Source organism: Nicotiana tabacum, chromosome 22 (genome assembly GCF_000715075.1).
Source record: "Nicotiana tabacum cultivar K326 chromosome 22, ASM71507v2, whole genome shotgun sequence".
In the NCBI taxonomy this organism is placed as follows: domain Eukaryota; kingdom Viridiplantae; phylum Streptophyta; class Magnoliopsida; order Solanales; family Solanaceae; genus Nicotiana; species Nicotiana tabacum.
In genome coordinates this window covers 210,316,664-210,339,217 of record NC_134101.1, presented here as the reverse complement: position 1 = coordinate 210,339,217, position 22,554 = coordinate 210,316,664, and the positions used below count along the sequence as shown (strand labels likewise).

At 39.3% G+C, this 22,554-nt stretch overlaps 1 protein-coding gene across 25 annotated transcripts; it reads right to left on the bottom strand.

The window, feature by feature from the left end:
- Positions 1–2,496: 2,496 nt before the first annotated feature.
- LOC107811086 (putative disease resistance RPP13-like protein 1) lies at positions 2,497–20,999 on the bottom strand. Of its 25 annotated transcripts, none has more exons than XM_075245065.1 (12): positions 15,692–20,998; positions 15,162–15,475; positions 14,977–15,060; positions 14,616–14,690; positions 14,335–14,465; positions 14,102–14,178; positions 13,880–13,965; positions 13,397–13,489; positions 12,961–13,226; positions 9,998–11,276; positions 9,767–9,930; positions 2,497–3,033 (listed from the first exon to the last, which is right to left on the bottom strand). In XM_075245065.1, the coding sequence occupies exon 1, from the start codon at positions 19,802–19,804 to the stop codon at positions 15,716–15,718; it is 4,089 nt and encodes a 1,362-aa protein (XP_075101166.1). In that variant the 5' UTR covers positions 19,805–20,998; the 3' UTR covers positions 2,497–3,033; positions 9,767–9,930; positions 9,998–11,276; positions 12,961–13,226; positions 13,397–13,489; positions 13,880–13,965; positions 14,102–14,178; positions 14,335–14,465; positions 14,616–14,690; positions 14,977–15,060; positions 15,162–15,475; positions 15,692–15,715. The 25 variants fall into 25 exon arrangements, with proteins under 25 accessions (XP_075101166.1, XP_075101168.1, XP_075101188.1 ...); XM_075245067.1 differs by having other exon boundaries at positions 9,998–11,273; XM_075245087.1 differs by lacking the exons at positions 9,767–9,930; positions 9,998–11,276 and having other exon boundaries at positions 15,692–19,623; positions 19,726–20,999.
- Between the last annotated feature and the right edge of the window lie 1,555 nt (positions 21,000–22,554).

Here is a 22,554-nt window from a genome sequence, read left to right as displayed (position 1 = left end):
CATGGTACGAATTCGAATTAATCAAAGATCGAACATCGAGTAGGAATTAGAAGAAAAAAAAATTGGGGCCCCTAAAATTTTGGGGCCTAAAGCGCGCGCTTTAGTGACTTCACCATCTGGCCGCCCTGCACCTAGAGCAAGTAAATATTTATTCATACCAGCTTTATATCAGGGGTAGGCTGCCTACATCATACACCTTTGGTGTTTGGCGTGCGGTCCATCCCGGACCCTGCGTGAATGTGAGATACTTTGTGTACCTGGCTGTCTATTTTTTTTTTTAACCATAAGACAAACTAAGGCTACTAGGGTCCTTTTTTTTTTAATAAATAAAAAAATTAAAAATGAAGTAAAAACATAATATAAGTTGTTTTACCTTTAGGTACTTCTGTTTGATGAACGCTGATAACATTATTTTTCCAATTGGTACATATAGCCATTGTGATCCAATCTCATGTTAGAAAATTGATCATTAGGATGATTTTCTCATTCGGAGTTGGGAATTCTTAGATTAGCTTAGCTTGTGACAATATTAGATTAATAAAAAATAAGAACAAGAAAATGTACAAGCTGTTTCCACTAGACCCTCATGGGGACAAAACAGGCAGATGTTTATACTCTTATATATTGAACAAAGAAAGTGCCAGAACATGAAATAAAACTGAAGTTCGTAAATCGTTTACCCTGGTGATGGCCTGGGGATGTAATTAGGGGAACAAAGAAAGTGTCAAAATATAATTATAATATAAAAAAGAAGAAGCTAATTGATATTAAGTATTTTTTGTATAACTGTATTAATTAGGAGCATGTGCAATAACATATGATAGTTAACAATAGTAAAGAACTAATAATTGTAATGAAAAAAAAATAACATGTGTCGTTTTTATTTATTTATAGAGTGTAAATGCCCGATGCAAGTACGTTTTACCTACTGGGAACCATTCTAGAGTAAGGTTCAGAGCCTTGGGGAGGAAGGCAACTCACTTATGTTTTATCTTCTTTAGTATGAGTAGCTAGATCATTTACTAGTATTATGAACCGAGTAAAGTAAATGGGTGTTCGATTATTTGCCCAATGTTAATTGGATTTGCTATTATCTCATTGAATATATGCTTTATTGTTATAATTGAGTAGGAATTAGGAATGCTTGAATGATAAGAAGGGCCAGACTTCACTCACATTTATAAAACTATGAACCTATTTTGGACAAGAATATCAGTTATGAGAGTTTTTTTGGATAGAAAGACGAAGTTTATCATTCATTAACAAGCATAACCACATAAGGATGATTCCCACAGGGGTTGCCAGTATTCTGCCTATCATAGCTACTAGTACTGAATGATTTAATTGATACTTGAAAATAACTAGCCCTTTAATTGATGTTCAAAATTTGATATAGGAAAACCCCCCTAAAAACCCCGCACAATATTTCCTTCTGAGACTGATGAAAGAGAAGTAGTAGTGTAGTACTGTCAAATTCCACACAAAGGAGAAGCACATTTTAGGTGGCAGTCTATTCAATAAAATGTCAGCAAAACTTTCCTTTCACCAACTGAGCCAAGAGCTGTAACAGCTTACATATTTTTACTCCATCTGCCAGTGTGTTGCCCTTTGCTTGCCTTGCCCTTAGCCAAAACGTAGAATCAAAGTGGAAAGGCCTAATTTATTCTAGTTTAGTGCATAGCATGTCCATCTCAAAATAATATGAATACTCACTCATCCACTGAAGTTGAGTGCAGTGCCAGTGGGGAGCATTACATAATGTTCTATTGGAAACTAGATGGTAGGACAACATTGATGTTCAATCCAGAGGAATAAATACTGATGAAAGCTTCAATAAGTTTTCCCTTTTCAATTTGAGCAAAGACATTGATCACACACAACTATGCCTTATAAAAAGGATTAAGCGGATGTTGCAAATATAATCTGAGTATTTAGCCCAGAGTCGAACCCACAAGAAATTAACCTATCAATTACTCTTGTTAGACTCACTAAATTCTACGTAATCAATTTCCCAAACGTTTTGAATCACAATTGAGGATATTTTTACTAACTATGACTGACTGCAAATAAGTAAATAAAGACTAACTATGATTAAGTTGTAAACAATTAAGAGAAAGATCTAAGGTAGTGATTTTCCCTATTGATGGAATCCCTTCCGGTTATATTTCACATATATTTGCCTAATCGTCTCTATCGATCATGAGCACTCTTACTACCGTAATTCTCTCCCGAGTAATCACGACAATTTACTAGACGCATTCTCCCGAGTTACGCTAGTTGGCTTTTAACACAGCTCACTTTAAATCGCAGTCAAGGCTTCGTTATCCCTAATCCCGCCTTTAAACCCTCGGTTATGGATCCCTCATATATTCTGGAAGTGGTGTTGTTCAACAATTACCTAAATATGCACTCTCTCCTGAGTAATACATACTAAATAGGCACAACTAATTGAGGATCATATCAATTAACTACAACAAGAATGTAGTTGAACAAATAGAGATTAAACCGAGCAAACTATATTAACATAACAAGAAATTCATCCTTCAATAGGTTCCATCAAAACCTTAGACTAAATATTTAGCTACTCATACTAATGTTTATCATAACAATAGCCAAATTCATCACAAATGGTAAAATACAAAAGGAAGAAAGGAAGAACTCGATGTTGAATTATCCTCCTTGCCTCTTGCCTTTCCTTGCCTTCAACTAAGTTGTAAAAACCTTCATAATATCCCTTTGGGTGAGCTGGACCTCTTATAGGTTAAGTAGAATTACCCCCGAACTTCCAAGTTTATCCCTGACTTGTATTTTTCCGAACTGGACTAGCGCGGTCGCGCTACTGACCGCACATATGGCATAACATTCTGCCTCGAACTCCTGGGCTAGCACGGTCGCGCTAGTGGGCGCGCTAGTCTGGGTCATCATTTCAGCCCTTCTTTCTCTCTTCTTTCAACGTACTCAGCTCCGAGGGGCTTCCCTTGCTTCAATTTAGCCCCAAATACAGTTCTAAGTCCTCATACGCGTAACTCGCTCCTGTAAAACACGAAACTCACAATTAGAGCCAATTCATCATTATTTAACTATCCTATAACAGTGAAACATAGTCAAGCTGGGACATAAACAGTCGTCAAATTATATGAATCTAGCCTATTATCAACACCCCACACTTAAATCATTGCTAGTCCTCGAGCAATCCCCCACACTTTATAAAGGTTCCTTCACTAAGCTTTTCCCCTAACGTATCACACCAAGAACAAATCACCAAAGTTACGCCTAGTAGTGAACAATCTTTGCCTCAAAAGTCGACTCTCAAGTGCCGTACAATATTCGTACTTACTCAAATTACTCTATACAGAAGTCAAAACTTACATTTCCTTAGTGAATCACATGCCCTCACATCACACAAGAGAGTAGTTTCACAAATAATAATATTAAGAACAATTAGGAACTCAGATAGACAAAATTCGCTCACTCTCAAAAAGAACATTCACATGCCACAAAGATGCACCATAAGCTTGCCCGTAGTGTACTACTCTACTAATCGAGCCCATTCAGTCTAAGATCAATTAGGACTTCACTTGGTTGTAATGTAGGCTAAGGGACGAGTATGATATATTTGATAGTGACTAACCTCCCTAAGCACTTTTAATACAATCACATTAACCTTCAAAACCACACTTATGTCAACCAGACATTCCACCGCATTTTTATTTATACCATCTCACTCCATTAGGTGCAATTGTATCAAATCACCACTTATCAACTACTACATTTACTCATTTTTTTCCCTCTTTTTTCCCCTTTTTTCCCCTTCTTTTTAAGTGGTGCTTATTCTTTTACTTTTCCAAAAACTGCACCTTTCCTCTATTTCATCGGTTCCACTCAAAACTAAACCACCACCCCACACTTTAACTTTTGCATATTTCAAGACCATTCAAGTGCTCATGGGAGGTAAAAGGGTTCAAACAGATAGGCCATTCAAACAATTGGTTAAGGTTCGCAATGTGGTTGCCAAAGAAACAGGCTTATAGGCTCAACGGGGTTGGCTACGATGTATTACATTTAGGTGAGTCTACTTTATATATCTGGCTTAACAAAGAAAATATTTCGTTTTGCAAACACACGGGGCAAGTTCTAGGCATCAAATGTAGAGCATAGAATACAGTACAACTCACACAGACATGGCACATGACTCACTCCAGATTGGCTTATCAAGACACTCTCATTTGAGTATTCAAGTCAGTTACAAAAATACAATTTAAGGCACTTTAACAAGAATCAACCACTGAGACTAAGCGTTACACTCTAGTATCTACTGTGTTCAGGTGTATCAACGCCAAGGGTTTCTTTTTCTATTTCAGCTCGTAGCCCATCAATACTAACTAAAAACTAAAAACAAAATAAACAAAAACTAACTACACCCGGTTCAAGCAAAAACCCCTGAAAAAGAACTGTGTCCCAAAGAAAAACCAAGGGGGAGTTACTACACTACCTAAAACAAAAAAAAATCTTTTTCGTATTTTTATTAGACTTACTTCCCTCAAGAAAACTATCTAAAAGATCTGTCATCAGGAAGAGTCCCCATATTCCTTTTTTTTAGATTTTTACGTCGACTTAGACCCTCAAGAACCCCGTCGAAAGAGATCCGTCGTCGGGACAAGTCAGCTTACCTACTTTAAACTTACCTAATTTGACTATTACTCAAACCACCAAAAACAATCAAGAAAAAAATAAAGAAACATCAAATAGTCAACTTGTTACATATACATACATACATTGAAGTATCCCCCACCCACACTTAAAAGGAAGACATGTCCTCATGGCATACAAAATAAAGAACAGTGAGGTAAAGGAACTTCCCTGAAAGATCACTCTTGATCGGAGACCGTGTTTGGGTTCAAATTGCAAGCACGACCCAGAGCTCTCAACCAGCCCAATATTTTCTTCTCCGATTTCACCTGCCGGTCAGCCACCGCGTCAACACGTGTACCAAAGTCAGCGACCGAGGTACGCAATCCAGCCACCTCCAGCTCTAAAGCTATGAACCGGGTAACCCGAGCAGCTCCAGATGGTGCTGCAGACCCAGATGGCGCTGCAGCTGCTGCAATTTGCTCATGAGCCTGTGGCTCGGCTCCCACATCCTCCTGCTCAGCCTCCTCATCCTCAGATCCATCAGATTCACGACTAGCATCACCACCTGCTGCCACCAGCTCCTTACCAGTAGTGACCTTGTTTGCTCAGAACTTGTGGTCTCTTGGTACTCTCCCATCCACATCTAGATTTTCCGGCACCCGTGCTGCCCGACAAAGTTTAGTAACCAAGGAACGGAAGAATAACCGATACCTTTTCACCGGACAATGGGTGAACATCTCCTCATGAATCCCTTTGGCCACGTCAAAGTTGTGACCATTAATAAAACACCAAATCAGAGCCACACGAGGACCATTCACCTCCGTAGTGTTGGAACACGGTATCAGGCGTTTGTTGATAACATAAAACCAACACTTCTCTTCAAAGGTTAGCACCGAGGAGTGAAACTTTTGACCATACTTCATCCAGACAATATCCTTTCCGGGTACACAGATTGTTTCAAAGAACCTCGCCCACTGTGTGTGAGATCTGTCATACCGCTCATAATAGTCATCATATGGATCCACAGGAGGGGGCAGCTGGTACATCGTCCGTATAGCCTCAACAAAGGCATCCACTGCCTTTCTGCGCATAGTTATTATGCCATTCACATGCTCTTTCACATTGGCATAAAACTCGCGGACAACCATCACATTCCCCTTGCCCGGCTCGTCAATGAAGGTTTGTAACCCCCGCCTTACCAGCTCCGTATACATGTGAGGGCAACCCAACTGGACCGACCCTATATCTATGCCCTTTTTTGGTATCGGCTTCTTAGGGGCCTTATCCGCAAAACGGTCTTGAGCCTTGGCAGATACAAACCTGCTACTATCAAAGGGACGAGCCGAAGCTGACCCGTGCACCCTGGATGATCCCGCTTGACTGCTGGAAGAGGCACCTGTGGTGCGGCGTTTCCTAGATGGAGCCATAGTACTTGGAAAAAGGAATAACATTAGCACATCCAAAAAAAAAACTGTGACGCAATGCGGTTACTCAGACTTCACGCGCACAATTAGTCACAATGACTCAATTATATTCAGTGAGGCATTTAAACAAACACCTTATGGGCATTATATACTCACACCCCATTTCAAACATGTTACAACCCCAATACCACCACAATGTCCCCAAAATCACATACGAATTCAAGCTACAACTTCACCAACCTTACCACCCACAATTACTACAACATATGCTACAAATTTCGACTAAGAAAAGAAAAGAAGAAGCTACTACATAAATAAGACAAGAAAAACGAAAATCTGAAAAAAAGAAGAAAATATTGGCACAAAGAAATCATACCTGTAGTGAGAGAATGTGGGGAGAAGTGAAGAAGAGTAGGGGAGAGCATGGCTTGAAACTTGGGGAAGGTGGGTTGGGAATTTGAAGAAAAAGGGGAGTTGAAGAAGATGGAATTTTTGAAGAAGAGAGGGGTTAGGGTTGGGGGGTCTTTTGGTTTATTTTTGGGTGTTGGGGGAATCTGGGGTTGAAGAGGGGGAGGGGGAGGGGGGGGGGAATTAAACTAAAGTAAAAGAAATTAAACTAAAAACTAAAAAAACTATTATTATTAAGTTAAGGGCAAAAAAACGCGTCAGATAGGCGGGACTAGCGCGGTCGTAGCGCGGAAAGCGCGACTACGCTAGTCCAGACAGAACACTTGGCCATATGCACGGTCACTAGCACGGCCACTAGCGCGGTCACAAGCGCAATCAGTAGCGTGGTCGTGCTAGTGCTTGGAAGCTGAGGCAGAACACTTGCCCATATGCGCGGCCTGTAGCGCGGTGGGTAGCGGGCGCGCTCCTGGGCACGAATCTTTTCACTTTTTTCACATGTTCTTTCCGCTTCCGATGGACTTGTCACCTGCCCAAGCTCACCTGCATTGGTTAGTACTTCCCAAACTCAAAATTAACAACTACTACTATCATTGTGTTGCCTCCCAACCAGTTCCTTAGTTAATGTCATGGCACGACGCAGATAAGCGCATTTAAGGCTCGCTCGACCTCTGAGGTTCAGTCAGGTGGATCTATGACACTTCCTTTGGTTTATTCATGCCCACATATAGTTTCAATATCTGCCCATTGACTCTAAACGTATGAGAGTATTTCTCTAAGGCAATCTCTACAGCCCCTGAAGGGAATACTTTGACCACTCGAAATGGGTTAGACCATCGTGACTTGAGCTTACCCGGAAATAGCCTTAATCTTGAGTTATAGAGCAATACCATGTCCCCGGGGTTGAAATATCGCTCAACGATGTTCTTGTCGTGCATCCTCTTCATTCTTTCCTTGTACAACCTTGTGCTCTCAAAAGCAAGATATCGGAACTCGTCGAGCTCATGCAATTCTGTGACTCTCGTTGTGGCCGCAACCTCAATGTCTAGATTCAGTTGTTGCATTGCCCACCAAGCTCTATGTTCAAGTTCTACTGGCAAGTGGCAGGCCTTCCCGAACACCAACTTATATGGCGACATACCAATTGTTGTTTTAAACGCAGTTCTGTAGGCCTAGAGTGCATCATCTAACTTTTTCGCTCAATCAGTTCTTGTGGCGTTCACAGTTTTGGTCAATACACTCTTTATCTCTCTATTAGACACTTTGACCTGTCCACTGGTTTGAGGATGATATGGTATTTCCACCTTGTGGCGCACATCATACTTCGCTATCAACTTCTCGAAAGCTCGAATGCAAAAGTGAGTGCCCCCGTCACTAATAATAGCTCTCGGGGTCCCAAAATGGGTGAATATGTTCTTCTTTAAAAAGCCCACCACCACTCTTGCATCATTAATGGGAAGAGTTGTAGTTTCCACCCATTTGGACATGTAATCTACAGCAATAAGTATGTACTTATTGCCAAAGGAGTTGACAAAGGGGCCCATGAAGTCTATCCCCCAGATATCGAACACTTCAACCTCTTGAATTGGGTTCATGGGCATCTCATGGCGACGGGAAATGTTCCCGGCTGACATTCATTTCAGCCCTTCACCCATTGATGTGTATCCTTAAACACTGTTGGCTAGAAGAACCCGGCTTCTAGCACTTTCGCTGCCGTCCTGACTCCTCCAAAATGCCCTCCATACGCCGATGCGTGACATGCCTGCAAAACAGAAGATTGTTCTATCTCGGGGACACACCTCCGGATCATGTTCTCAACACATATTCGAAACAGCTAAGGTTCATCCTAATAATACATGTGGCAGTCACGATAAAACTTTTTCTTTTGCATAGAGGAAAGGTCATAGGGAACTATACCGCTTGCCAGGTAATTTGCAAATTCTGCATACCATGGTACTTCCTCAAGACTTGTAGCGAGTAGCTGCTCGTCTAGAAAGGTTTCCAGAATATCTTCAAACTCAACTGAGTTTTCAGCTCCTTCAAGTCGTGATAAATGATCAGCTACTTGGTTTTCTGTGCCCTTACTGTCACGAATTTCAAGGTCGAACTCTTGCAGTAACAACACCCAACGAATCAGGCGCGGTTTGGACTCCTTCTTCTCAATCAAGTACCTGAGAGCTACATGATTAGTATATACAATTACCTTAGAGCCAATCAGGTATGATCTGAACTTGTCGAATACAAACACCACAGCCAGCATCTCCTTTTCAGTCACAGTGTAGTTCAGCTTTGCTCCACTCAGCGTTCTACTGGCATAGTAGATTGGGTGCATTAGCTTATCTTTCCGTTGTCCCAGCACTGCCCCCACTGCATAGTCACTGGCGTCACACATGAGTTCGAATGGTTGCTCCCAGTCGAGGGCGACAATGATGGGTGCTATGACTAGCCTCTTTTTCAACTCCTCGAATGCTACCCTGCAATCATCAGAAAATAAGAAGGGGTGATTTTTTTCTAACAACTTACAGAGAGGGTTGGCAATTTTTGAGAAGTCTCTTATGAATCTCCGGTAAAAACCGACATGCTCGAGGATGCTCCTGATTGCCTTGACTGAAGTGGGAGGTGGCAACTTTGCTATCACGTCAACTTTAGCACGATCCACCTCGATTTCCTTGCTCGATACCCGGTGTCCCAAGAGTATGCCCTTTTGTACCATGAAATGCCACTTCTCCCAATTAAGTACCAAGTTAGTCTCAATACATCTTTTCAGCACACGGGTCAGATTTATAAGGCACTCATCGAATGAGTTTCCCACCACTGAGAAATCATCCATGAACACCTCCATTATGTCTTCGATCATGTCAGTGAATATGGCCATCATGCACCTTTGGAATGTGGCGGGTGCATTGCATAGGCCAAAGGGCATCCTCCAAAAAGCATAAATGCCATATGGGCAAGTGAAGGAGGTCTTCTCTCTGTCCTCTGGTGCAATGGAAATTTGATTGTACCCTGAGTACCCATCCAGAAAACAGAAGTGAGACCTCTCTGCTAATCTGTCTAGCATCTGATCAATGAAGGGAAGTGGAAAGTGGTCTTTCCGGATGGCCAGATTTAATTTTCTGTAGTCCATGCAAATTCTCCAGCCTGTGACGGTTCTTGTAGAGATCAGCTCATTGTTATCATTTTTGACCACCGTCATGCCACCCTTCTAAGGAACACACTACACCGGGCTAACCCAATTGCTGTCAGAGATTGGAAAAATGATTCTCTCATCCAACCACTTAATCACTTCTTTCTTCACCACTTACTTCATGTTGGGGTTCAGCTTTCTTTGGTGCTCTCTGAAAGGTTTGTGTCCCTTTTCCAGCAGAATTTTATGCATACAATATGCTGGGCTGATCCCCTTAATGTCTGTCATGGTCCACCCAATGGTAGCCTTGCACTCCTTGAGTACTTACAAAAGTTGTTGTTCCTGCACATCAAACAAAATAGATGAGATAATAATATGTAATGTGGAGTTAGGTCCTAGAAACTCATACCTGAGATGGGCGGGCAGTGGCTTCAATTCCAGCTTTGGTGGTTCTTCTATGGATGACTTGGCTGGAGGAGTTTCTCTATTTTCTAAGTGTAGATGCTCGAATTCAAGAGTTCTATCCCAAAACCCTCTGCCCTCTAAAGCCAACACCCATTCTGCCAATTCTTCCCCATTCACCTCATCTAAATTTACCAGACATGCAGCAAGAGGGTCCTCAATAGTCAACGTTTCATCATCAGCTTCTACGATTACATCCACGACATCAATACGAGATCAATTGGCGAATTCACTCGGTCGCCTCATAGATTTCTGCACATTGAATGTTATCTCCTCATCGTTCAATCTCATATTGAGCTCCCCAGTTTTATAATCAATGAGAGCTCTCCCCATGGCCAAGAACGACCTTCCCAAAATTATGGGAATTTCTTCATCCACCTTGCAATCTAGAATCACAAAATCTGCAGGGAACACAAATTTCCCTAGCTGAATCAATACATCATCAAGGATCCCAGAGGGTCTTTTCACGGTCCTGTCAGCTAGCTGCAACAACATAGATGTGGGTCTAGCTCTTCCGATCCCCAACCTCTTATAAATCGCCAGGGGCATAAGATTTATGCTAGCCCCCAAGTCACAAAGTGCCTTGGCAAAAACAAAGTTACCAATGGTGCATGAAATCGTGAAACTCCCTGGGTCAGACAACTTCTCAGCAACTGGTCTAGTCACCACAGCACTGCAGGTCTGAGTAAGAGTCATTGTGGCCAGGTCTTGGAAATCAAATTTTCTGGACATCAAGTCTTTCATCATTTTTGCATAACCAGGCATCTCCTTCAACGCATCAATCAATGGAATATTCACCTGGATTTGTTTCAGCATGTCCAAAAATTTCTTGTATTGTTCCTCTTTCTGGTATTTGGCTAGCCTCTGTGGGAATGGTGCTGGAGGTCTCTTCTTCCCAATGATTTGGGTATTTTCTTTGTCAGACACCACCTCAACTACCGGTTCCTAGGCTGTCTCAGTTTCTTTCTCAGCCTCAATCTGTGCGTTATGTTCTTCCTGGGCAGGCTGCACTATCACCTCTGTTAGTTTCGTTGAATCATCTAGCTCAATGGGCACTGGTACGAGTGTCTCAGCCTGTCTGCTTTCTCGGGCCCTCTCTTGCTCCAAGTCTAATACTCTGCCATTACGTAGACTCACTGCCATCAGCTACTTCGGGCCTTGATCTTTTGGATTTACTTGCATGTCTGCAGGCAGTTGTCCGCCGCTTAAGCTTTTCTCAAGCACTTCTACAAGGGATAAGTGTTAGGATATACTATAAACTATGCGTATTGTTATAGTATTCTTTATAGAACAATTGTTTATTTATTTATTCAATTCAATAAAGTTTTATTTTAAATAGATCATGTATTTGTTTGTGTGTCCGTTGCTTATATAGTAGATGATCTAGTGTATAGAGTTTAGCTTATACACGAAAGATTAAATCATCGGTTCTTATAAGTCATAAAGTTTATGTTCACAAACTAATGATGGAATTGGACAAGCCATTGGAATGGTTCTAGCACAAGATTAAATATAATTTATCTTGATTATGAGAATGGTCTAATTCCAACTTCTTGTGCTAGTACATTTTGTATGTATTGAACGGATCAAGTAGAGATAGGTATTTTATACTGACTTAATAAAATAATTTCTCTAGTTCATTCAATATACTTATACTCTTAATCTTGATATAATTATTATTAGTTGTGTATATCATTTATTGTTTTGATTTATTAAAAGGCGAGATTCTTTCGTGGGTCAATAAGCCTGGTAAGTTGGACAATAATAACATACATTGGCGAAGTAAGAATTAGTTGATAGAATCCATGTCTCGATTTTTTGAGATTGATGATACTCCTGTATGAAAGCTTATAAGTTTTCATGTGTAAATCCGGTCGGTAGATTTTGTGTCCGGCACATGAAATAAGTTAAGTAAAAGTCTAAAGGAAGTGATCAATAAATTAAATTGTCAGTAATTTAATTTGATTGGTTAGTATCTAAATCTTCGCATGGGGAGTTAAATAAGGTTTTATGGAAGAATTTCGAAATTGAACTAAGGAGTGCAATTATGAATTTTTAGTGGAATAATTCGTAATTTATTATGGTAGAAATTAATTTCAAAATTTCGAAATTAATTCCATAATAGGAAGCCTTGTTAATTAAATTATGTGATCCCTACTGTGTCTGAATAATAGGAAATAAAAGAAACCTTTCCTTAGTGGAAGAAGAGAACCTAACAGGTTTTAGAAAAGGGGTTTGACCTAAAAAACGTAGCTATAATACATGGTATATAACTGGCCGTTTTTTGCACTGAAAAACAACACGTTTTTCTTCCTTGAATTTCGCCCACCCGAAGTTCTCTATTTCCGATTTTTATTTGGGTAACACAATAGAAGGCTGTGGAAGGTTGCTGAGGTCTTGCAATTCAGGAACTGGAGAAGGATATCGATTTGCTTTGTTCACGCTTCAAGAGGTAACTCGTATAATCTCCGTATGTGCTAATTGTTTAATTTACACGTGAATACGATACTGTGATTGCTTCCGCTACGATATATAATCAAACAATAAGCAAAAACATACTATTAAAAAAGTTGAGGTTATGCTAAAATCTATGTTGCTCGGACTCTCCAAAAATGTTGCCGCACTCGGATCCTCCAAAAATACAATACTTTCGGAGAATCCGACACGCACCCGCACCCGCACCCGACGACATTTCTTTAAGAGTCCACACAGTATAGGCTAAAACAATCATTCATGTCATACCGGAAGTGATTGGAGACTAGAAGCAGGGGAATAGAGCGACTAATAACTTTCGCGATGGAAATAAATAACACAAGGCAGTCTGGAATATTAGCATAGAAAAACAATTAATAAACTGGCAAACAGAAGACTCGAATATTAATAAACACCTTAATTTGGAGAATCATTTACCTTAATAATACCACCAATGAGTTCACTATCAACTCATACAATGGGTTTGAGCAATCTTTGGCCACTCCTCTCACTTCCTCAATTTCAAGATGCAGTTTTAGCAGTGGACGAGGGTAGCCCTTTTCCTAGAAGAGATTGGAGCACAGGGTAATGCTCGAGTTGTACACCACTGACGGAGAAAGGGTTTTTTAATTCGAATTGTAACTTCTCAATTAAGCAAGGCAGTTCCAGACTCATAAGCGGAGAAATCATTTTGCATCAAATTCCTGCAAATTAAATGATAATAGAAAAGTTGTTCTTCCTTAGCTGTAAAACCATTCAAGAGCTGATAATTCCCATAACATATATACAAAACTAAAAAGAGCTGTCATACTTTATAAGATTGTCTGGTGACATGCATATAAAACTAAACAAGACTAAGCTCTGGCTGATATACCTTTGTATTGTACTGCATATCACCAGGAGTACAACATATCTTCATGCTTATCAAGCTCCAAATGACAAGGTTAATATTCGTCCCACGCTTAGGCTAAAAGCAAATACGGAAATGCAAAACAACAGAAGAATTAGCATGAAAAGGGATTCATGCTTTTGCTGTGTTACTGATAAAATCCTGGCAATGGAAGTATACTTATTTTCTTAGACTTTGGATGCTTATCTGCTCTTTTCTATTTCTTTTTTTCTTTTGGAATTTAACTTCTATATGTAGATTTAAGATAAAGCTATATGTTTGACAATGAGAAAAACATTATTCCTATCCTGGGAAAATAATGGAATGTCATTAAGGGCAAAGAGATAAATACATCATTCTAACATACCACCAAGTTTATGTCTTTCTAGTTTCTACTGGAAATGAAACTTCAAGCACTAGGATGAATCATTCTTTTTAATCAAGAGAGTGAAGAATAGCATGCCTTACTCATTCATTAGGAGATACTTCAAGCAAAATGTTTCCATTCTGTCAAACACTGCTCACGGATTTGTTATGATATTTTGGAAGAAAACCTGAAAGTAGTGCAATCAAGTAAAATTTATTAAGCTGAGGAATTTGGCAAGGAAAATGAATGTTAATAGAGCCAAGCCTCAGACTAGCTACCATCAAATCTATATGCTAACTAATCCACTATAAACAAAGAATTACCTGGAGCAATATATAAACAGTGCAATGTAAGCTTAATGTCACACTCAGCTATAACAAAACTGCAGACCTATTTTAAGCTGAAAAAAAAAATAGTAATTTCTGGTAGTTAATAGCACTGGATGATAAAAATGACTAGTCTTTTTAATTGATGTTGGAAAAACACAGAGGAAGTGACTCTTATAGAAAAGTTTGCTCAAAATTTCCTTCTCAGACAGATGAAAGAGAAGTAGTACCTCTCTTCACTTACAATTTGCTGGTAGACCACAGTTGAGGTGATTGTCTATTCAATAGAGAATGTTAGCACAACTTTACTTTCACCAAATGAGCCAAGAGCTCTAATAGCTTATATATTTTTACCAAAATCCTGACAAAGAAAGAAAAAAATTGCTAAGTTGATATCCCAAAATCATACATAATCGCCTATATAGTGCTGATGCTTTTAGTTGTAAAATTATTGGGAAGCAAACTTTTTAAATTTTTTATAGATAGGTAACAAAATTTATGTCGCGCACACCTTTGATTCTATTAGAGCTTTGCATTCAAGAGTGCATGTACGTAACTCTAAACCATATCCTCCTTTCTCAACTCCCTGATAAAGGGAAAAAACAAGAATACATAAATTGCGATTGAGATGAAAGTTCAAGCAATGCATGAACTAAAAATCTTCAAGAGATATAACAAGAATACATGAATTAAAATTGAGATTAATCTCCAAAAGACAACAAACATCTGGCTGACATATATGCATATGGTAAAAGATTACTAGTTCATTAATATTATATTAATCTATCAAGTTTCTGGAGCAAATTATTTCAATTCTATCTGTATTAGATTCTTTTTACAATGTTTCAATGAGATTATAAAGATTTTATCACCTTGACTTTGGCATGATCTAACATTAAATTCATCCCGATCTGAAGATGATTCCTTGGCTTCATAGTGGAGATAGAAGCTACGCACTGCTCAACAGGATTTAACAAAGGAAAAGAATTTACAAACAAGCAAAGAGAAAAAATGAAAAATAAAAAGCTACTCAAGAAGAGGATTTTCTAGGCAACACCTATTTTCATTTGGGAGATGGAAGGAAGATAAGCATTGGCATGATGCTTGGGTGGGTCATTCCCTTCTCAAACAACAGTTCCCTGACCTCTTTGCTTTGGCTTCCAATCAGATAGCTCTTGTTGCTGATTATTACTCCAATCATGGGTGGAATTTAGACTTTTGAAGGAACTGCAATGACTGGGAACAGCATAGTGTGTGCTTGTGCTGAAAGGGTGCAGAAGAAGTTTTTTTCTGTTAAGTCATGCTACTCCATCCTTCAAAGGAAAATTCCATCGCCGTCTCATCTTGGCCTTGGAAACAAATTTGGAAAAGCTGTGCACCATACAGAACACAATGCTTCAGTAGGTTGGTCGGAAGAAATGCTTGCCTCACGCAGTGCAACTTCCAGAAGGGGATTAGTCATATGCAGCATGTCCTTTCTCTGTGAAGTGGACCAGGAAAATCAAATGCTTGTTGCTGGTCATTCATATATGCATCATTACCAAAAAAAAAGGCACTTGTAAATAGATAGTCTAGAGAATAACTTACATCTATTATAGCACCACTCGTTCATCACAGATGTTCCCCGTCGACTTGTACGGTGGAAATATGAGCAACTTTTGGCCAGTAATCCCCCTTCTCAAATTCTAGACGTGGTTCGAGCAGCGGGCACTTGTAAATAGATAGTCTAGAGATGGAAGAGGGCATCCCTATTACTGGAAGAGATTGGAGATTAGGGCAAAAACTAATACTCAGCTCAGAAAGGGAAGAGGGCATCCCTTTTACTGGAAGAGATTGAAGATTGGGACAAATCTGGATGATCAGCACAGAGAGGGAGGAGGGCAGCGCTGATTCTGGAATAGATTGGAGATTAGGACAATCATAGATGCTCAGCTTAGAGAGGGAGGAGGGCAGCACTGACTCTGGAAGAGATCGGAGTTCATTGCAGGACATGATCCGTAGACTTTGAAGTGAGGTTAGGCGTCCAAGACCTTCCGTCAGTAGCAAATGGAGCTCATGATGGTAACACAATTTTAGTTCAGAGAGAGACGAGGGAAGCCCTTCTTCGAGCAGTGACTGAATTTGAGGTAACTTACCAGTATGTAGAGATTCAAGAGAGGTGAGGCTCTTGATATCCTGGCTGCTAAATGTTTTCAGATTGTATATAGTAAGACGCCGAATTGAGCAAGGTAACTCCAAATGAATTTCTTCGTCACTACCATCATGAATGATGCTTAAATCTGTGAGACAGGGGAATCTCTGTAAACACCACTTCTTTTGGCCATTCACCAGTTTTTGGCAATACTCGATCCGAAGGACTTCTAAATGGAAAGGCAATCCTCCTTCAGGAAAGGACTCGATTTCTGGACAATCTTCGAGTAACAGTTCTTTAAGAGATGGAAAGAGTTCCTGCATTCGTTCTGGCAGTGACTTAAGCTTTTGGCATTTGAAAATACCCAAACGACGCAATGACATCATCTGAACACCGCATGCCACCGAAAGTATTTCAAGATTCCTGCATCCAGAAATATCCAGAAGTTCAGTCCCAGTGGGAATCAAAAGCCTTGTCAGGTGGTGGCAATGATCTACTCTCAATTCTCCTGCTCTTGGAACCAACTCAGGTGATATATCATCCATAGAATCACATCCTTTAAGTATCAAACTCTTGAGAAGCATGTTCCATCCGCTTGAAAGAATCTCACTAACTGATGGCTCTAATTTCAATTTCCCACAATAAGATATCTTTATTTCCTTCAACGTACTTGACAGACTGCTAATAGGTAAGGAGGTAAGAGAGTGACAATCAATAAGACGTAATTCAACTATCTGCTTCATTCCCTGAAGTTGTGATGTAAAAAGTTCAGTATGATCAAAAAGAACTCCAACCTTAGGAGAGCCAACAACTTCAAACTCATTTAAACTTGAGAGTTGGATGGGTGTCTCTAAAAGTAGTTCAGGACATTTTGAAACTGTCAATCTTGTCAAAGAACAAAGATTTTCAGGAAACTTTCCAATCAACTTGGGGCAGCTTTCAATTGAAAGATACTGAAGTCTAGGGAACTCTCCAATTTCTAGTACATGCCACTGCTTCCACTCCAGCATATCTGCAAATTCAAGCCTCTCAAGAGAGTTAAAAGGCTTTCTGGAGGACGAATTACCATAGAATTCTTCAGTCACCTCTGCTATTCGATCCATTTCCATAATGGCAAGAAACTTCAAAGAAGGAAGTTCTCCTAAAGCTGGCAACGAATCACAGTCCTTGCAACAAACAAGAGACAACTCCACCAGCTTAACAAACAAATGATTAGCTAGCCAATTTGGAAATTTTGTCCCTCTATATCCAATGATTAGGATTTCTTTTGTATTTGTATTTGGTTGCAGCTCATCAAGTATGTCTCTTTCATTTTGTGAATTATCAGCAATACTTCCACCCCAATACAATGTTAACTTTTCAACATGTTCCTTTTCCCTCATGCTTGCCTTCAGAGCTTCCCTTCTATCAACCACATTTTGCAACTCTAAAATTGTTAGAGATCCATACAAGTTATGTAGTTCACCCATATCTTTTGTTCTCAGACTACTGCAGCCACCTAGAAAAAAATTAGCTCCCAATAACATATGGAGGTTTTTCAACTTGCTTGGATGTAGCGGCATCTTTAAGCGATAAGTGCTACTAATGTCAAGGTAATGCAAGTTGATCAACTTTTCCATCTGCAGGGGTAGCTCCTCAAGATAACTACAGTGTGACAAGAGAAGTGTCTCTAAGTTGTACAGTACACAAATTGAATCTGGTAACTGTTTTATTTCTGTCCGAGAAAGGTCCAAATATCTTAGGAGCTTTAATTTGATAAACAAGGCATTTGGCAACTCCTTGATTTGATAACGAGACAATGATAGTGCCCTTAAGGATATTAGACTTGGCAAAATGTTATGCAGCACCCTCTTGCTTAGAGGAAACAAACTATCCAGCTCAAAACTAATTGGAAGCAATGTTCTCAGCTCTCCCAATTTGTAGAGGGATTTCAATTTCTCAAAGTCACCATATCCCATTGAATATGACATGTGTCGACTTTTCTCCAACATATGAGATCCTTCGTTATCTTCCAAATTGATACAAAGTTTCAAAGATGTACTTTGGGCCAAATCATTGACAAGGTCATGCATTAAGAATACCTCTACCATCCTTTTAGAAGACTCTTGGACCCTTTCAAACAACGATCTTGATCGCAACTCGAGAAAGTATTGGTTGCCTAAATCTTCAATTGTTTCATCTTTTTGCAACTGTTGTACGAGACCATTAGCAATCCAGAGTTGAATGACTTGTTTTTTGCAAAATGGATAATCTTTGGGAAATATTGCACAATAGGAAAAACATTGCTTCAAATGCATGGGAAGATCATTGTAGCTCAGCATCAGCGCTGGTAATATGCTGTTATCCGGCAGTTCCCATATTTCGCTTCTCAAAACACGTGTCCACTCTTCAACCTCTGATTTGGAGCGCAACAAACCAGCAAGCGTCTTTAGTGCTAAAGGCAAACCTTTGCACTTCTTTGCAATTTGTTTTCCTACCTCTTCAAGTTCTGGATGTTCCTTAGGATCCCTATTTTCAAATGCATGTCTTTTGAATAAAGGCCAAGAGACTTCAGTAGACAAAGTTCCCACGTTAATTGGCCCACTACCCATCATCAAGGCAACACTCTCCTTACGCGTCGTCACGATGATCTTACTTCCATTTTTTCCTTGTGAAAAAGAATTTCTCAAGTCATCCCACTCGTTGTAGTTGTCATTCCAAACATCGTCTAAAACAATAAGAAACTTTTTTTCCTTTAAGTGTTCCTTCAATTTGATCTGAAGCTGATTTAGGTTGTTATCAACCAACAAGTTGGATGAACCAATTTCTTGAAGTAACCTTTTTATTATTCTAAAAATATCATATGGTTCAGACACGCAAATCCAAGCTTTCAAATCAAAATGATCTTTTATCTTCTCAACATTGTAAACAGCTTTTGCAAGTGTTGTCTTGCCAACACCTGCCATTCCAACAATAGGAATTACAGTCAACTTTTTTTCATTTGCATCATCAGACAATAAACGGTCAACCAATATATTTATTTCATTCTGCCTACCAAAGATATCAAATTCATCAACCGCAGAAGTTGAAAGTTTTCTAGTTTCTTGTTTACCCGAGTCAAGATGGTCATTTAGGCCAAGGCAGCCAATTTGCTTTTGCAACTCCTCCAATGTTTCAATGGTATCTACCAACTTGTCCTTTATGTAAAGAAAAAATTTATCACTCAAGCACAAGTTGAGGTCACTTCCCTGCTGGTTGCTTGTGTCTGCAAGATTTTGATACTGACCTTCCACCTTAACTCTCAGAACTTCATAATTGATTTCTTCCATTAAGTTTTCAGCACTGTCCACAGCATCCCGAAGTTCATCAAGCCACTCGCTCACATTTGGATTTGATGCTTGCTTATTCTCTGCATCATTTAGCACAATCTTAAGACCACGCAAAGTCCTCCTCAGCTTCTTTAACAGCAAAACATCATGCTTGCCCCTTTGAAACATCTTCAGCAGCTCACCTTGAGGAGCAAGCCTATCAAAGAGAACTTGCAGAAGTGAAGAGAGAAATGCACCACCAACTGTTAAGCCAATATCCATTTCTGAAAGCTCTTAGTTTTACCTGTTCAATGCTAAGAGTAATATACAAACTAGAATGATCAGAGTACACTAACTTGTTGTTGAATGACCTTATCTTTTTCTCTTTTGCCAGTGGATTTAATTACTTGTAATTCGTACAATTATGTTTGCTATTAACACAGTTGACAGTCATACGAAGAAGAAAAAACAGAACTGTCATTTCTCTTTTTAAAGAGTATGACTTTTCACCCAACGAAAGAACAAAGACCTCATAATGGGGTCTTCTTTCTTGAATATTCATTACTTTCTGAGCTGAAAATTTGAGGCAAGAGATGAAGGGTAGTTGGGAGTGTAGAAAGGGACCGAAATAAACGATAAATTCATGTAGGGTATGTGTTTGGTGTGCCTTTTGCTTCATGTACTTTGACAGCTCATCGTAGTGAATAATTGGAAAAAGCTTATCCTTTTACTTTCGGAAAAAGGGTTAAATATACCTATGTACTGTCGGAAATAGTATATAAAATTATCCTCCATGTGAGTATTCGTCTACAGCTACCCGTGCCCTTATACAACTGCTCAAATTTACCCCTAATCTTATGGAGGTAAACGTGGCACCGCATGAACTGCTGAAAAACCCCCAATTTTAATACTTTATCCCCTTTACAAATCCACCCTTAATTTAACCTATTCCTGACCCACTCCCCTTCAGAATCTTTTTATTTTTCTTTTCATTTTCTTTTTTCTTCTTTACATTCTTCTTTTTCTTCATATCAAAACACCATGCCACCTCCTTCACCCCAATTCCAAAAATGAGGAAAAATAAAAGTAAAAATTGAAGAATAAAAAAAATGAGGGGAATGGATGGTTAAATTAAAGGGTGGGTCTGTAAAGCGAATTGAGTATAAAAATTGGAAGTAGGTTTTCAGCATAAAAACTAATTTAAAAAAAAAAAAAAAAAACTCAAATGAATCCCATTTTGTCAACAAAATTACCCAGCAACAAAACCATTTTCTCAAAATCCTCTGCGCACAAAAGCTCCGTCCATGGGCCAGCAACAAAACCCATTTTCATTGCTACATTACCTTCACACCCTTACCACCACCATCGCCACAGCTAGAGTGCGTTTCAACAACCCTCTGGAGTAGAGGGGCAGGGATGGCTACAGTTAAGGAACAAGAAGAGACGTATTAGGAAAGAGAAACGCAGCCCAAATGATTTTTACCTATAGTTGGATTAACTTATATACACCGATGATATATTAAATTATTGGCGTAATGACTTCCTAGCCACTTAAACTTGTAGGGCTTTTGAAAGCCGATACACGAACTTTAGATTTTTCCATTTGAACACTTCAACTTGACAAAATGGATAATAATAAACACATTCACTAGAGCGTGTATATCAATTGCGCTGACATGTACAACACATCATGCTAAGCTATTTATTACTTGCCATGTGTTATTTGTGGATCCCATTTTTAAATACAAAATCAGAAGAAAAAAAAATAACAAATACAAAAAGGAAAAAAAAAACGCCTGAAACATAGTTCGACAATTCCACCGTGGGAATCGTCCCCTCCGACGAGCAGCAGAACTCCGATGAGGCAAAAATGAATGCGCAAGGTGATCCAGGTATCCAAATTGGAAAAGAAAGGTACCAAAATGTTCGCCTTGACGAGGAGAATGCTCCTACACTTCCAATTTCATATGGGTACCAACCAATTCCTCCAATTTTACAATCCAAAAGCTCAGGCAGTCCGGTTGAGCAAGGTGTTCGACGAAATGCCCCTATCAATTCTGGGCCAATTGGAGACCAGTTTCCAATTGGAATTCCTTCTACTACATCCATGGATCCTCTATGCAAAGATTCAGCTCAATCCATTCAAGAAATCAACCATCACCACCAAGTTGAAAACTCAAAACTTCACCAGTTGACCGGGCAAGGTGATCAGGCAAACCAAAGGACTCAAAACCAATGCCAAACTACTCCTGCTCCTCAGGAGAATGTTTCCAAACCTTCAAACCAGACCTTACATGGGCCAAATCTTTCGAATATCCAAAATGGTCATTCTACGCACTGTTCATATAACAGTGTTCGACCAAATGCCAATGCACCCTCTAGTTCTACTCAGCCTTTTTCACTAGGATTCTGAACTTACATGCTCCGGCATGGTCTGGTGAAGTTCGTAGCATCACTTACTATAGCATCACTTAATCCATGGTGGACACCTGGGAAGATGAAAAAATTGGAAAAGTCTTTTTTTTTCTTTTTCATTTTTCTTTTTTATTTATATTTTATTCTAATTCTAATTTTTTTTAAGTAAAAACAATACTATTCACGTGTTTTGGGAGCGTGATTTGCACACGGTTTAGCCATGTCAGCGATAGTGCTTCCACATAGGCATGGTCAACGGTCAAATATATTTATTATTATCCATTTTGTCAAGTTGGAGTGTTCAAATGGAAAAATTCAAAATTCGTGTATTGGCTTTCAAAATCCCTACAAGTTTAAGTAGTCAGGAAGCCATTACACCTAAATTATTTTATTTGTTAGGTTACCTGTTTAACTTTACTATATACCCATTGTTGCAAGATTCTTTAATCTAAAAAAATTTATCCCTGCGGTGTACAAATGGCAAACTCATTAAACGTTGTAGTAATATCAAAATAGCGAAACTTATTCAAACTTGGACTTTTCTCTGGGAAATGGCAAAGCAAGTTCGAACAATTGATTTTTCTTAAAACAATTACAAATTGACCCCTTCTTCCCTA